Below are 15,505 nucleotides of genomic sequence, written 5' to 3'. Positions count from 1 at the left end.
AAGTTCAACAGGTCCTAAAAAAGGTGATGATTATATGACAAAAAACAGTATAAAATAACGTATAAATGTTAAGTTAGAAGAGAGGAAACATTTTTGATGTTAACAGATATCTTATTTCAGATCAAACTGTCATCACAGGGTCTCCTCGTAGTTGAGAAAAAGTTGAGCAGTACATTTTCCAATATTTTTCCGTAATTCTTGAGACAAAGGAACAATTAATTTGTCAAAAATGATGATCAACAGATTAATTAGGCATAAAGACAATCGATAATTAAACGAATATATTATTGGAGGCGTTAAAAAGTCTTTCTGTAGACCAGCACGTTTTCATCAAATGACCTTTCTCCTCTGTTGTGTTATTTACGGTAGATGACGTCATATTTGTGAGACGTGTTGACGTTACGTGTGTTTCTGAGCAGCAGCCGCTCCAGTGTATCTGCTGGAGCTGGTGAGGAATTTGACAGAGTGGACTTCTTTATAACGCAGTCAGCTGGTCACAAAGGTAATGCTGTTTTTAAAAATATATAATAATAAAAAAATGCGCTAAATTAACTATTAGTCTACCTGTCCTTGAGCTTTACGACGCGCTTGCAGAAAACAAATACTTTGTTAAGGTGTTTTGTCTTAGTGTCCAATGTTAGTTTTGAAATAGTTTGCGAAATGAGTTAGGAATAGTTCATACGGTCTGCTTTAGGGTAAAACTGTGCTGCATAAAAGGCTCAACGACAGTAGCTAACACGGCTAACATTAGCAGGGGAACCTCAAAGTTTATTTTAAAATAATATTTAATATTTATAATTATGTATGACTCTCTCCAAATACCACGACTGTTTTAACAGTTTCAATTCATTTTAAGATAAATAATATTAATACCCACATGTAAAACTAAATTTCTAGTGTTTAGATAACTTCTATCATGTCTCATTAACATTACGTGGACCTAAAACTGTGTATTTACAGGTGGGGGATGTCTGCTGCGGCTCTGCGTCTGATCCACTGCAGGAGACTGAGCACAGCTGGGTCTCCTGGAGTGAAAAAAGCGCTTCAGTGGAAACATTTAAGTAAGTCGGCAGTGTTATGAACGTTGACCTCAGGTCAATATTCTGTCATATATATATATATAATTTATTATAATATATAATTATAAGATATAATATTATATATATATATATATTACTACTGTCTTACCTCGATACTCAAAAGCAGGAGTTGTGAGACGTGTTACTTTGATTGCATTTGCAGCCTCAATTATCATAACAAGACATTGGATTGCAGCCCTGGGCTTGATTAAACAAGGCCAACTCCCACTTCGTCTCTTTTCATTGTTGTTGTCCCACTGCTGCCTTTGTCAGCTAGTTTACAATAGTCCATGTTAAAGGACTATTTAACGTGATTATTATCAGAGACTGAACGCCTCCAACAACATACATTAGTCCAACTTGGGAACCTCAATTAACTGTTTTTTTTAATGTTTTGTAGAAAAGGTTGCTAAAGTTACTGGCGCAGTTGTTCTAGGGTAAGATGATTAAGAGGTTTTATTCTGAAAAATTATATCTAATCTGAAATGTTTACGAGACAGACTTTTCATCATTATCCTTCCACAGAGGCTGTGTTTTTATTACATACGAGGTGGTGTCCTTGGACAAGGCCATGACCATTGACACTAGTGCAATTTTTCAAGAGAAGTACAAGTCTTACATTTATCTGAGAAGCAATCCTACAGATGAGAAGGAGAATCTGGCTACAGGTGAGGAATGTCCTTCTGTCGTATTACATACATAATTCTTTGAATTCTAACACATCTTTTTGCCACATATCAACCGTCTTTCTCAGACTAGCTGAATGACATACGAGCACAGAGCCAAACGGTGTTTGTCATGTCCAGGTGTCCAGTGACATCTGTGGTCGGTCATTCCTTCCTTCCTTTCCTTCCTTCCCTTCACCACTATCTTGTCTGAATATTTGGGTCAGTCTGTTGACTGATCTTATTGTACTTGTCAAGGTTCCTGTTCTTTTAGGGAACAATCACCATCTAACAGATTCTGTAATATCCTGTGAATAAGCATTACTTCAATGATAAAATGTTATCCTGACATGGTAAAGGTCAAATAGAAGGTCATAGTTGTTTTTTTTCATTGTTTTTTAACAGAGTTTACACAGAAAACGAGGAGGGAACTTCACAAAGCGGCAAGGCGATTTCTGGAACTATCATCTAGGCTTTTGTTGCATTCATTAGATGGTAAGAAAAACCAAAATGTTGTCTTCTATCGCAATTCAGCCTAAAAACTACATCTACAGAGTTCAACCAACTGAAGTCATTCCGCATTAGAAAAGCAGAAGCTGTCGCTTCTAGAATTTTATTTTCAGATTGCTTCATTTCCCTTTTCAGTTTTGTAGGATGAGCAGAGCAAGACAGGAGGAAACACCTGCTTTCCATGAGAATGTCCTGTTTTGACTGTGGCATAGCTTGTGTGTTAACATGCGTATTGTGTGACTGTCATACAGTATGTCATGAATGAACACTTTGTATAGTTGTGTGGACACGGAGTTTGTATCGGCTGAACAGCAGCTAATCTGAGGGTGGAATTGTAGAAATTAAAAAATGTAATTCCCAATATTTTAAATATCTTTACTCTCTTTCTCGATGTTCTAGAGCACTTCACCCATGTAGATGCAGACCCTCATGAAGTAGCATTATGGGGCCTGCTGAAACAAACACAGTCCATGAATAAAGCTGTCCGACTACAGGCTGTGCAGGAGCTGGCAGAAAACCACAATTGGCATGGTAAATATCAGAAAAAAACCTTTTGTCAAAATATGTTACTTGAATGACAAATTATGAGTCAATTTTGCAGACTACCAGTATCAAACAGCAGCTCAGGTCATAGACCAGAGAACAGCAGTGGGTCTGGCCCGTGTGCCGCAGGTGGACCTGCGGTTTTTCCTTCCTCCACCCACACTACCTGACCTGGTGGATGTATGTACCTCAGAGTTGAGTCATTTGTTCTGCATTAAGTAGCATGTGTGCTAAATACAACATTCTCCACAGGGTTTGTTGCTAGAGGACGGACTGAGGCGGCTGCTGGCCTCTCTGCCCCAGTCTGAGGTGGACACATGTGTCCAGTTCTTCACCTCACTGGCCCTCAGAGAGAGCAACCAGTCCATGGCAGCACAGAGGGTAAACATAATACATACACGTACTGTTCTCAGGTATTGAGTTAGATGACGGTCTAGTAGGGAGAGAGTATTTTATATATAAAAAAATCTATATATATATGAGGGCTATCACAGAGTTAGGTTTAGGACTGGTTCCTGTTACATGACAACTGAAACAAACAGTTTTTTTTCTACACTATAGGGGGGTCTTTGGTGTTTTGGTGGCAACGGGCTTTCTTATGCCCAGAGCCTCACCTCAGTTCCCTCAGAGAGAGTGGAATCCTTCTGTGTACAGGCACTGGTTCAGCACTCAAAGGTGAGGATGGTCACTGTTCATTCAAATGAGGAGTTTATTGTAATTCTTTTGAAAAGCATTGCTGATGTCAAATATAAAATTCAGAGAAAAAGGCCATTCAGCATTATTTAATTCAAACTAATCCAAGTAGTTTAAAAAAAAGTCTGGTGGCTCTCGAAGAAGTCAAAGATTGTTTTGAACTTACAGAAACTGGTGTCTGTTCTCCACAGGTCCAGAGCCACTGTGACCACATTGTTTCTCATGGAGGCCTGCAGCTGCTCCAGAGGGTTTATCAGCTCCGCAAAGACTCCCTGAAGATACAAAGGAACATCATTCGTATCATCGGGAACCTGGCGCTAAATGACAGTGTTCATCAGGCTATAGCCCAGTCTGGTTAGTCTGGACCACAACAGACTATAACTATAAATGTCTGGATTATTCTGGCCTCAGCAACATTACAATGACTACTCCTTGTTACAGTCTCTGTTCTCTGCCCACCTTCAGGTTGGATCTCAGTCCTGGCTGAAATTATGCAGTCTCCTCACATCATGCAGGCCTCTCACGCAGCTCGTGCTCTAGCCAACCTGGACAGAGAGACTGTAAAAGAGAAATACCAAGACGGCATTTACATCCTCCATCCACAGACTCGTAGCAAGTATGAAAATACTTTTTTCTTGTTGTCATGTGACTTTTAAAATGACTTTCAATTCATTTCACATTTAAATGTGTCCTTCTTAATGTTGTTTACATTTTCAGTGAGCCAATCAAAGCAGATGTGCTGTTCATCCATGGGATTCTAGGGGCAGCTTTTAAGACATGGAGGCAGAAAGATCGCAATACATCAGAAGAAGAGAAGACAGAAAACTCAGATTACTCAGCGTGTTGGCCCAAGGTGTGAAATCCAAAAGATTTTTTCATGTCTTTCCAATTAAAATACAATCCAGTACATATTCACATTTAAGTGTGCTGGCTGACTCATCTATTAGCAAATAATTTCTCACAGCCTTTTACTGTCATTTTCAGTCATGGTTGGCTGCTGACTGCCCAAATCTCAGAATCCTGTCAGTGGAGTACGACAGTCACCTCAGTGACTGGATGGCCCAGTGTCCTGCTGAGAATCAGAGGTGAAGAAAACCGAAAAATACAGAAAATGTGAATAAACTTGATGAACAGCTGCCAACAAAAGGTTTTCAAGCTGACACTGTTGTTAAATTAGACAACAAATCAATAAATCTCCCCATGATGACATTGAGATACGGAACTGCTGTGTGAATTATATGTATCAATATCCATGTATCCCTTAGATTTTTCCCTTGCTTCCTTTTGTCAGACATGTTGATTCTTTGTTTTGTCTCAATCTCTACAGGAAGTCTTTGGCCTTCAGAAGTCAAGAGCTGCTTAACAAGTTAAAGCTAGCAGGAGTCGGAGAGAGGCCTGTGGTCTGGGTCGCCCACAGTATGGGAGGTAAATGCATGTCAGGACTGAAACTGAAAATGATAATTAAGCTGTTGAGCAACACGGTAGCTTCGCAGAGTTTCTGCAAATCTATTGGCTGTTTTTTTCTGTCAGGTTTACTGGTCAAGAAGATGCTGATCGATGCCTCTGAGGATCCTGACATGCAGCAGCTTTTAAAAAACACCAAAGGCGTCATGTTCTACAGTGTTCCCCACCACGGTACCTTCATGGCCGAGTACTCTGTCAATGTCAGATATGTTCTTTTCCCCTCCATAGAGGTCAGAGAGCTGTGTAAAGGTAAACAGACATTGAAAAATCTAAGGTCCCCAACTCTCTGTATTCCTTAAAAGTTCTTCATTTTCTTTTTTGACCTTTGTTGTCCTTGTGTTTGAAGACTCACCAGCTCTGCAGGACCTGAATGAGAAGTTTTTGAACATGGCCAAAGATAGAGAATTCAAGGTGCTGAGCTTCACAGAGACAAAGCCGACAAACATCGGTCCAATGATCAAGATGGTGGTGGTACCAACACAGTCAGCGGGTATGGAATTCTAAAACACAGTGCAGTGTCCTAATGTGTTAAAGCAGTGGGTTTTTTTAATAAGCTACTCTCTCTTTTAGATCTGGGCATCGGAGAAATCATCAAAGTGGACGTGGATCATCTCAACATCTGCAAGCCAGAGAAGAAGAACTCATTCTTGTACAAACGCAGTCTTCAGTTTATCCAAGAAGCCCTGCAGAGCTACATCGGCCACTGACAAACACTGAGAAAACCTACTGTATATTTGAAATGGGGGGAGGAACTATTCTCTTTAACACCCAGTCCAAAGGAAAACATAACTGCCTGTCATTGCACTTTAAAAAACACCTTTACATTCACCACAGTATTATTAAGAGAATCAAATCTACTCTCTACATGAATCTCCTTTGAGACTTCTGACCTGTGAAGGTCAGAAGTCTCAAAGGAGGAGGAGCAGTGCTTTATGAGACACTCATTTTTGTCTTAGTCTTTATAATGAACTTGTAAGTTCATCTGATTTTCATTTACATTTCATTTTTTAAAATCATAACTAATTCAACTTGTTGGTGAGGTCATCAGCAATATCAGATCTTTATATTATCATTTTAAGCAGTGAAACGTGTACGATGCCCGTGCTGTTGGTATTTAAAGACAACAACACTGTCATGTTAAAATTATTCATGTTTTTTTAACCAGTTTTCATTTTTATATTAATAATTTATAATAACACTGTGACAGTCCTATTGTGCCAAATCATGTCATTCTGTTATAATTCAGCTGAATCTGTGTAATTGTTAGTTAGTTTTGCCATATTTATTTTTTGGGGACTAATCACACTATAGGTATTTTTTAATAAGTGGATGGAAGTCCAAACTGTAACTTATCATGCAGACATTGAATAAACCCTGTGTACTGCACATGTTGTTTAACTGCTTTTATTTTTCTCTAAAAGATCATGGATAAAAGTGTTCCGCAATAAGTTTGTATATATATATATACATACAAAATTACAAAAATTACAATCACAAAAAAAAATAACAAAATTGGAATCATCCATTAAAGTAGCCATTGCCAAATAATGGCAGTGATTCTCAAAAGGAACTCAAACAAAACGTGATTACATTCAGTAAAACGTATAGTTAAAAATTTAAATCGACATTTATAAAGTCCGTTTACCCTGCAAAGCCCCCCTTCCCGGCGGCCACAAACGGAAGTGATGTCAGAGTGCTGAAGAAGATTGTCCCTCGGTGCAGAGCGTAGATCCGCTCAAGTATGTAACATTAGCTGCAACAGCGCTAACAACTGGCACTCGGCTAAAAGCGTAAAGAATCTGCTTCTTGCCATTGAAACCTCGTGGGTGTAGTCAGGAATTTCTAAATTAAATGTAAATTAATATATGAAACACTCCCCACTAGAATACAGAGTATCAAGTTAGATTTCACGTTTTCTCAGCTCTGAAATTTTCTTCGTGTCAAACATGGTTAACGTACACAAGGGAGTCCTTGTTGAATGGTGAGAAAATCTGGAATTCTGTTTTAAATAAACTCTAAACTAAATTATTAAGTGCTGTTGGATACTACTGTAAAGCGACACCTGATATTTTTGTTTTTGTTGCTGCTCGCTGTAAAACCAGTGACCCTGCCATGAAACAGTTCCTTCTCTACCTGGATGAAACCATGGCCTTGGGAAAGAAATTCATCCTCAAGGACCTGGACGACACACATCTCTTCATCCTGGCAGAGGTGGTTCAGACCCTCCAGGAGAGAGTGGGCGAGTTGATGGACCAGAATTCATTCCCGATAACACAGAAGTGAAGAATGGGTGTTCTTGGACTCCCAGACTGTTAAAGACTATTTTGTAACTGCTGCAATGTTTTAAATGGACACTGTAAGATGGCATTTACTTTTGTATTATAAATGTGAAGAAATCAAGTAAAAGATTACCCCACATTTACGTTGGCACTTGACATCTGTGTGAAAAAAAACGTGTCACAGAGTAGCTGTTTACCAACAACTAATGGTCTCCAGCATCGAGGGCTGGTAATTCAAATATGTTCCACAAGAGGGCGGAAAAAAACGCCTTTTCTTTTCCAGGATTTAAATTTAAGTGATGCTCAAGTATAACAACTATCGGAATAATGGCACATTTCTATTTATTTTATACACATTTACATCTAATTGAATGGGAATATTGGTATTTTGATTAAAATTGATAATACTGTTGTATTTTACATCGGAGTATTGTATATAGCAGGGTCTCCAGCGCATAATAAAACATGATTTCATTATGTAATTATTCAAGTTATAAGATGTCCAGCGCATAATAAAACATGATTTCATGATTTTTTACTTCTTTTAACGTATTTCCGTATATAAAGAAAGGATTAGACAATTATTTTTAAAAAAAACTATTATTTTGTAAACTGCACTTCCACGGCGAAAGGCATGGATGCTTTTATTCTGAAGGAACAAAGAAGAAGTTACCTCTACGTGAACCTTAATCACTTGACGTAGAAGCCATCTGATAACCATGGACGAGTATCAAACAGAAGAGGAGGTATAGTAGGATTGAGCTTAAATCTGGTCACGTTCATGCTAAACTGCCACACAATCACAGTGATGAAAGTTTGTCTTTAGGGAACAACGATCGTTGTGGCTTTATAAATTAAGCAGTCGCTAGCTTAAAGATTGCACTGTTTTTGTTTTTCTCACACAGACTGCGTTCATCGTAGAAGACGTGAGCAAAATAATCAAAGAGGTAACAGTCGAATGCTTCGTATCGTTTCCCCTTGGAAGTTTTTTAAGCTTAACTTATGAATGTTGCCAACTTTGTATTTCAAGGTTGTTTGTTAAGGAACGCAGCCGGTTGCTAGGCAGCGACGGCACAGGCATACATACGTTGTACAGGCCTATTTTGAAGAAAAAAGAAAACCCAACAAAAAACAAACTGATTAAATACTTTGTGTAGTCAGTAGAAGCAGCCATTGGAGGAAGTACTTACCAGCACAGCCGTGTGAACCAGTGGACGACCAGTGTGGTGGAGCAGTGTCTCAGTCAACTCAGCAAACTGGGAAAACCATTCAAATACATTGGTTTGTATTGATGCTCAGTAACAAATCTCCATCCATCAGTGCCGGTGTTAATATGCATCACCTGGTTGTTCTTTCAGTCACCTGTATCATCATGCAGAAAAACGGAGCTGGCCTGCAGACAGCCAGCGCCTGCTTCTGGGACAACTCTACAGACGGTAAAATGAATCATTATATCATTGAAAATACAGTTCTAAACTATCACACACTGGGAAAATTACAGGCACGGATTCACAGATGACGTTGATGCTTATTTACTATTAATCTACATCTAACAGGAAGCTGTGCAGTGAGATGGGAGAACAAGTCCATGTACTGCATTGTCAGTGTTTTTGGCCTGGCCATCTGAGACCATGGAGTAGAGTCTGACCCTGATTGTAAGACACAGCATTAATCCATGTAAATAAATCCATACATACTTGTCTAGTACTAACCAATACAGGACCAGTTATGAATACAGGTGTTGTCTCTTATTGTTTGCATTAATTGTAAATGTCTGACTTTTTTTGTTGTTATTTTATAAATGCTCTAAGAAGACTGTGCTGTGTGCATTAGTTTTATTTACATTTAAATATGACAATTACAGTTCCACGTGTTTTTTCTGTTAGCAATAAAAAAAACATTTGTGTGTATAATTACAACATTCTCTATGAACCATCACCGACAGAATCAAACATGTACATGTTAGATCAACAGTATTTACGAGTTTAAGACTGAAACCGTTTCAGAAGACAACTGATTCTCTGACAAGGCACAGCTCAAATGTTAGTCTGAGTGAAGATTCAACACAAGCACGTTTCCATCCACAAACTTCAGTTTAAAGTCAAAAGAAATAATTTCTACAAAAAGCAAATGCACATGGCCAATAGCACAGGAGCTGTAAGGTAAAGCGGTGAGAAATGTTTCAATAGCTCAGTAGTACATGAAGGTAAGGTCATTAAAAAAGACACTTCATTAAATACCAACAAAATGATCAGATAATACAGTGTCAAACATTGTCACTTTCTCGCACAATAAATTAAATGTTTTTCATAAAAGTGCAAAAACAAAGCTGTATTCTGAGAGAATATGTGATCAGGAGTGAAACAATACTAGTGGCACTGTGTCCTGGTAAAGCTCTCTGCATTTTCACAATAACACCTTCTGATGACAGTCTGTCAAAAGCCAACATTATTTACACAGATGGTCTGAGAGAAAAACATTTACATGAAACAACAGTGTTTAAAAATAGTTTCTTAAAAAATTAGAAACATTTCCAATTATTCCATTGTTCATTTCTTTTCAATAATATTTAACTCAAATATGTGATCGTGCGAGTCACATGATAACTGGCTCATTTTATTTCATGAGGCCAAGTTTACATGTATACAGTACACATGTACTTTAAGTTGTGCCCTACTATAGACCAAGGAGGAAAAACCTTCAGGGAAATTACAGTACATTCAGTAGATTTTTAAAAAATATATATATTTATGTACACTTACAATAAATCTTTCAAAACACTACCCATTGAAATACTCCCTATGTACACACACGTGAATGATTGTGGGTTTTTTTTTTTTTCGTAGGAAATCTTGTAGTTTTCAGGAGGCGGAAAAAAAAAAATCACAGGTTTAGTCACTGTCGCTGTCATCGTGGTACTGAGCGGTGGCTTTGATGGCCCGGCCGTTTTGTAAAGGCATGTCTTCATAATCACTCCTACACAAAGACAAACAAACAATCAATAAATAATGAATAAATACATTAGAAAAATAGATTTATCTGTTTTTTCCCCAAACAGATTTGAAAAACCCACTAACTGTGGGATGTTCATACCCATAAATGACTTCATCATCCGAGTCATTCAGCATAGAGAAAGCAGGATTATCCTTCAGCTGTGCATCTGAGAAGTGAAACCAAACCAGGTGTTATGATGCATTAGATCATTAACCACAGTACAGAGGAGGTGCAAGAATACAAAGTTAATCGATTTTCAAAGTAGAATTATACATTTTTTTCTTTCTCTGAGGTAAAGGTCACAATTTGGATTTTCTAATTTTATCTTTGCTTTTCATTTTAATAAAAATAAGGATTCAAAATTTAAATCAAAATTCTAACACTTGGACAAAACTCTGAAAGTTTATATGTCACCGTCCTATGCAAACCTCTCAATTGAAACAATGATTTAGAAATAGTAGAAGCTGCTTTAGTTACCATAAAGTGCATTTTTGGAGGGGGAATACACAAAGGCTAATGTGTACAAGTAAAAGTTGAGGAGCCCATAGAAGGATAAGAACTCAGCTGGTATGTCAGGAGTCAAGGCAAAAAAACAAAAGCAACTCCGGTACTGTGGCAACACAGTACCACAGTATACTATAGAGAAACAAATTATATATGCACACATATATACAAATACATATATATTCATAAATATTCATGAAGGATATAGTTCTGGTAATGAGTTGACAGAGCAGCCACAAAGTTGTCTTGAAGAGCCTTGGCACCAAACCTCAAGTAGAGAATAATCATGCTGACAAAAAAGGCAACAAGAATAAATTAATAAAAAGAACCACACCAATTATAAGTATGTTGTTTTATAAAATATCTGTCAAAACACCTTATGACAAGAACAACAAATGTCAGCCCTGTCAAGAACTTGAGCCTCAGATCTGAAGATTAAAAATACACAAAGGGTATGAAATAAGTAAAATAGTAAATACAAGTGTATTCAATTCAGTGCAGTGTGGTGTAGTGTTACCTCCCACCTGAGTAAGGCATGTTCTTGAGCTCGGAACACGCTCTGAGAATCAGGAACATCAGGTAGAGGATGTAGAGAACAACAACGATAAGGAAGAAGATCTTCATGCCCTGGAGAAGAAATGTATTTGTAGTAGATAAGAAACTTAAGACAAGCTAATGTTTAAACAGTAAAAATATTCTAGATGTTCCAAAGGGGAGTGTCACCTAGAGCTGAAATTAACCAACATTCCTAAATAAATAAATAATTGTATAAAGTAGCAATAATACAATCCTACATCATTGATTTATTGACTGTGTGTATGGATTATCCATCATCATTACCTAAAAAAATGATCTTAAACACTGTACTGACAGTCTTCAGAGGCAACCATCTCACCTGGAAGTTTGCGATGTCCACCTTGTACTGATATGTGGGGTCCCGCAGCTCGTTAACCCTAAAATAATAATAATAATGAAAAAAAAGAGGGAGACAATTTTTAATGCAGTGGCTATAAACAATTAAAAAACGAGTCGCTGCACTGCAGAGATCTTTCTTACGTTTGCCAGATACCCAATGTGACAGCTGAGAGCCACAGCAGACCTACGATGATCAACTTGGGCAGGTAGAAGGTCAAGCATTTCCTTTCACCCTGTGGAATCAACACAAACTGCATGAATAGAAAACAGTGACAACTTGAATGGTAGGTGTAAAATTACGGGATCAATCCAAGACCAACCTGAACCCTGATGCCATGGTAGACGCAGAGCCAGAAGAGCAACAGAGAACACAGGAACAGAGCCTGGAAGAAAGCATCCAGCGTGCCTGGAAACCAGCTGTTCACCAGGAAAGAGAGCGGGAAAAACGGATCTGAACACCACAACAAATAATGAAACATAACCAATGAGTTTCCCTTTTAGTAAATAAAACAGTTCAAATGAATCAAAACTCAAACAGTAACATTTTATGTGGCTGTAAGAAAACTAGTGCAGTACTATGATGGCCCAAAGGTAAGATATAAGGGAAATAACTGTGTGAATAAATACAACCCACCGTTGTAGAGCAGCAGCAGTGGCAGCAGGAAAGACATCCATTTTTGCTCTATGCCCCAGTCCCTCATTGAAAATTTCCTCAGAGAATGTGCAAACATACACTGGATAACACAAGAGGAAGTTTCTATTCAGCCTGCTGTCCGAAAAAGTCTGTTTTGTGCATGGGACAAAAGACAATTCTTACCGTCACCATGAAAGTCAGGACCACAAAGACAAAGCGGAACCAGATTTCCACTTGTGAGAAGGTGGGATTATAGGTTTTCCACTGGATAGGGAAATAAAAACAAAAAAATAAATTAAAAACTTTACAAACCCAGCAGCACCAATACAGACACAGGGGAAATCCTGTGGGTGTCTGTCACCTACCACAAACTTGACCTTGATGTCATATGTCATGTTTTCCAGGCCTTTGAAACTGACGGCAGCCCGGTACTGAGTGTAGTTCATGTAGCCCAGGTGGAGCACAATGATCTCATCACATTTCTGTAAGCAATAATAATTAAAGTCACTTTTAGGGTGGACGGACAAATGTGTACAACGTTTACACTGACACGGGCACCATGATTGATAAGAATGGTGATGAGCTCTTACAGCCCCACAGTGCAGTTTCCGGGATTTCTGGTAAACGTTGATGTACATCATGCTGGCTTCCTGCATCACTCCCTTCAGATCCACGATGATCTCAAAGGGCTGTAGGAAGTCTCCCACTAACACAGAGAACCAGGGATAGTTAGCAAAAATTAACCACAACCAACAGAGATAATTAGAAAGTTGGTAAAAAATTAGTGCGTGCATGTGTGTGTGTCTGTGGTCTTACTGTTGCTGTTTTCAGCCTGCATCACACAAGTGAGCCATAGCTGCTGGTTGTAAGTTGTGAGAGGAGGAGACACTAGATCGAACGGTCCAGTCTGGAATCGTCCATAAGGCCATCATTAACAAACAATGTAAAAAAAACAATACAAATAAATAATAACTATATTAAATTCAGTACCTACCTTAGTTGAGACATTTTTCCCTATCACTTGGTCCCCATTATGCTCCTGTTCAATGATAATCCGAGGACCTATAGATAAATATATTATTACTAACCTAACAGGAAATTCTTGAAACTTATATTCTGAGGACCTTGAATGTATGGCCAGAAGGCCAGTATTCCATTTGTGTCAGAAAACAAAGTAAACAAAAGGAGGAATTCTCATCAGTCTTGTTCTTATCAGTGTTTGTGTGTGTGTGTGTGTGTGGGGGGGGTGTATTTAACATTTCTAAGAAGTTACACTTGTAAACAAAAACAAAACTGTCAATGTTTCAATAAGACGATTTGTATATGTGATGACATCACTCTTAACCATCACAGATATGGCTGTTTTGCTTTAAACCTATCATTTCTTGAAATAGAATTTGTTCCTCAATTTGTGTAAGGACAAAAGCACAAGTAAAACTGAACTGTTTAGTGTGAAACCAAGTGCAGAAGAACAGTTCATGTGCTTTTAACGTGCTAGATCGATTATCAACGCTCGATGATCAAAAGCGGTGTCATAAGATACTGCAAATCATGTGGCAGGATGAACTATGGCACTGTCTGGTAGTGTAGTGTTTTAGTGCTGCAGCAGAGGTGCTTTGACAGGTTTACCTGCGATACCGACGAAAACTGTGAGGCCGAAGCAGATGAGGAATACTACGAAGACCAGCACAAAGTGTCGTTTGGACAGGCTGTAAAGCCGCATGGGTGCCAGCCTGTAACATAAACACATGCGGCCCTGTTAGTGAACTTTAGCTAACTTACAGCTTCAAAAGGAAACAATAAAAAAAAAACATTTATTGAATTTACTTGAATTTGGCTTTGGCTGCAAAACAGGTGCGCAAATGACAAAACCGCTAGCTTCTATGCTATTTTAAAACAGCAGTGCCAAGAGTCAGAATGGGTGAAATAGATATTAAATGATACTTTTGAACTCGTGTGTAACAGTGGCACATTCACTAATGTATCCAGTGAACTAATGTCATACTCACCTCTCCATTGTGTAAGTTCTTTAGTCGGTGTTACCCGAGAAAACGCGATATATGTATCCGTACTGCTACATCCGTGTATGCACAAGAGTGCAACGTCACTGATGGGGCGGCAATATGGTGACGCAAAACGGAAGTGCAATGTGAAAAGGGGGCGTGTCTGAAAGGCCAAGGAAAATAAATTCGAAGGTCTTAAATGTATTACAATAAAATAATAAAAAATAGGTTTTCACTGCATACAAAGACTAAATTTAAAAAGTGAAACATGTCAATATGTCTTTTCTTTTCTGCTATTCTCAAAACTCATTTACATTTATTTTAATTACGGATATTTTATGATGTTGTTTTTATACACGACATTTTGGGGTAACGTAAATAATCCTCCGATGGCCTATATTTGGTATATAAGTAAGTCCTGCAGTTTACTTACTACCAAATTCTTAAATTCAAAAACACGTTGGAAATTGTGACCTCTCCATTCACATTGCAAGATCACAGACACATTTCCCTTTCATTCTGAAACGATATATATACAGTATATATATGTATATATATATATATACATATATATACTGTATATATATCGTCGATGTCAAGATCATCGACATCACGTCTTTTCATGAATAAAGAATGCATCTATTCTACTTTATTTGTTAATAATTTAGTCAGTCATGTTAAAACTTGGCCATTGCTACTACAAATTAGCCACAATAGCTATGATCATAATATAACAGGCCCTAAATGAAAACGAGACGCGTTGCGGTTTACAACCGCAAACAGCAGGGTGATGACAGTGTGATGATGGTGGAAGATGAGCAGAGGCCCACCTGTAAAAGCGATCATCTTTGTAAGGAGTCAGATCCTCCTTCAGCTCGTTGTAGGCCTCTTGGATCTTTCTGCAGAAGTATTTCAGCTCGCTGTACAGAGGGTTTTCCAAACCAGAAGTGTAGTCGGTGTCCATTGTCAACGATAACCGAGAATGGAGGTTAAAAATGGCGATGTAGGAAACAACCAAGCCCTCGGCCTCTCACAGAAAAAGCAGAGTCGCGCCGGTATTGGTTGCCGCTTTTCATGAAATATACATATGAAAGGTGGTTGTTTCGTCTGCGTCCGTTCAAAGGAAAACAAAAACCTGTACAAAAGAACAAGAGAATGAGAGCACCTTCAGTTGGGTGGCGGTCACGTGACGACACTTTCAGGACCACGGACAGCTACAGAT

General features: G+C 38.3%; 5 protein-coding genes across 6 annotated transcripts in view; 3 read left to right on the top strand and 2 right to left on the bottom strand.

Moving 5' to 3' along the window:
• Positions 1-3,980, bottom strand: part of LOC103380674 (nesprin-1-like) — a 121,135-nt gene extending 117,155 nt beyond the window's left edge. The window contains exons 1-2 of the mRNA XM_025057041.1: positions 3,950-3,980; positions 3,657-3,762 (exon numbers count right to left, since the gene is read on the bottom strand). The gene's annotated coding sequence lies outside the window, so the exon portion shown is untranslated. The remainder of the gene's footprint in view (positions 1-3,656; positions 3,763-3,949) is intronic.
• Positions 351-6,334, top strand: serac1 (serine active site containing 1). Its single transcript, XM_008312694.3, has 17 exons — positions 351-502; positions 961-1,061; positions 1,480-1,516; positions 1,605-1,747; positions 2,150-2,239; positions 2,654-2,785; positions 2,856-2,977; positions 3,050-3,178; positions 3,359-3,472; positions 3,682-3,844; positions 3,956-4,106; positions 4,208-4,343; positions 4,475-4,575; positions 4,818-4,915; positions 5,021-5,203; positions 5,301-5,444; positions 5,525-6,334. The coding sequence occupies exons 2-17, from the start codon at positions 968-970 to the stop codon at positions 5,659-5,661; spliced, it is 1,974 nt and encodes a 657-aa protein (XP_008310916.1). The 5' UTR covers positions 351-502; positions 961-967; the 3' UTR covers positions 5,662-6,334.
• A 287-nt stretch (positions 6,335-6,621) lies between these two features.
• Positions 6,622-7,376, top strand: gtf2h5 (general transcription factor IIH, polypeptide 5). The gene is made up of 2 exons (XM_008312692.2): positions 6,622-6,935; positions 7,057-7,376. Exons 1-2 carry the CDS (start codon positions 6,901-6,903, stop codon positions 7,235-7,237), a joined length of 216 nt encoding a protein of 71 aa, XP_008310914.1. The 5' UTR covers positions 6,622-6,900; the 3' UTR covers positions 7,238-7,376.
• Positions 7,377-7,859: 483 nt separating this feature from the next.
• On the top strand, positions 7,860-9,048 carry dynlt1b (dynein light chain Tctex-type 1b). The gene is made up of 5 exons (XM_008312691.3): positions 7,860-7,979; positions 8,139-8,180; positions 8,391-8,514; positions 8,592-8,669; positions 8,790-9,048. Exons 1-5 carry the CDS (start codon positions 7,953-7,955, stop codon positions 8,858-8,860), a joined length of 342 nt encoding a protein of 113 aa, XP_008310913.1. The 5' UTR covers positions 7,860-7,952; the 3' UTR covers positions 8,861-9,048.
• A 6-nt stretch (positions 9,049-9,054) lies between these two features.
• Positions 9,055-15,484, bottom strand: tmem181 (transmembrane protein 181). Of its 2 annotated transcripts, none has more exons than XM_008312689.3 (17): positions 15,114-15,484; positions 13,910-14,013; positions 13,275-13,342; positions 13,097-13,187; positions 12,871-12,986; positions 12,646-12,762; positions 12,464-12,544; positions 12,281-12,380; positions 11,967-12,097; positions 11,788-11,879; positions 11,627-11,684; positions 11,256-11,358; positions 11,108-11,159; positions 10,938-11,020; positions 10,705-10,794; positions 10,327-10,393; positions 9,055-10,209 (listed from the first exon to the last, which is right to left on the bottom strand). In XM_008312689.3, the coding sequence occupies exons 1-17, from the start codon at positions 15,245-15,247 to the stop codon at positions 10,125-10,127; spliced, it is 1,572 nt and encodes a 523-aa protein (XP_008310911.1). In that variant the 5' UTR covers positions 15,248-15,484; the 3' UTR covers positions 9,055-10,124. The 2 variants fall into 2 exon arrangements, with proteins under 2 accessions (XP_008310911.1, XP_008310912.1); XM_008312690.3 differs by lacking the exon at positions 15,114-15,484 and adding an exon at positions 14,290-14,446.
• Positions 15,485-15,505: the final 21 nt, after the last annotated feature.

This window comes from Cynoglossus semilaevis, chromosome 7, assembly GCF_000523025.1.
Source record: "Cynoglossus semilaevis isolate Cse_v1.0 chromosome 7, Cse_v1.0, whole genome shotgun sequence".
Classification (NCBI taxonomy): Eukaryota; Metazoa; Chordata; class Actinopteri; order Pleuronectiformes; family Cynoglossidae; genus Cynoglossus; species Cynoglossus semilaevis.
This window is presented reverse-complemented; position numbering and strand designations above follow the sequence as displayed.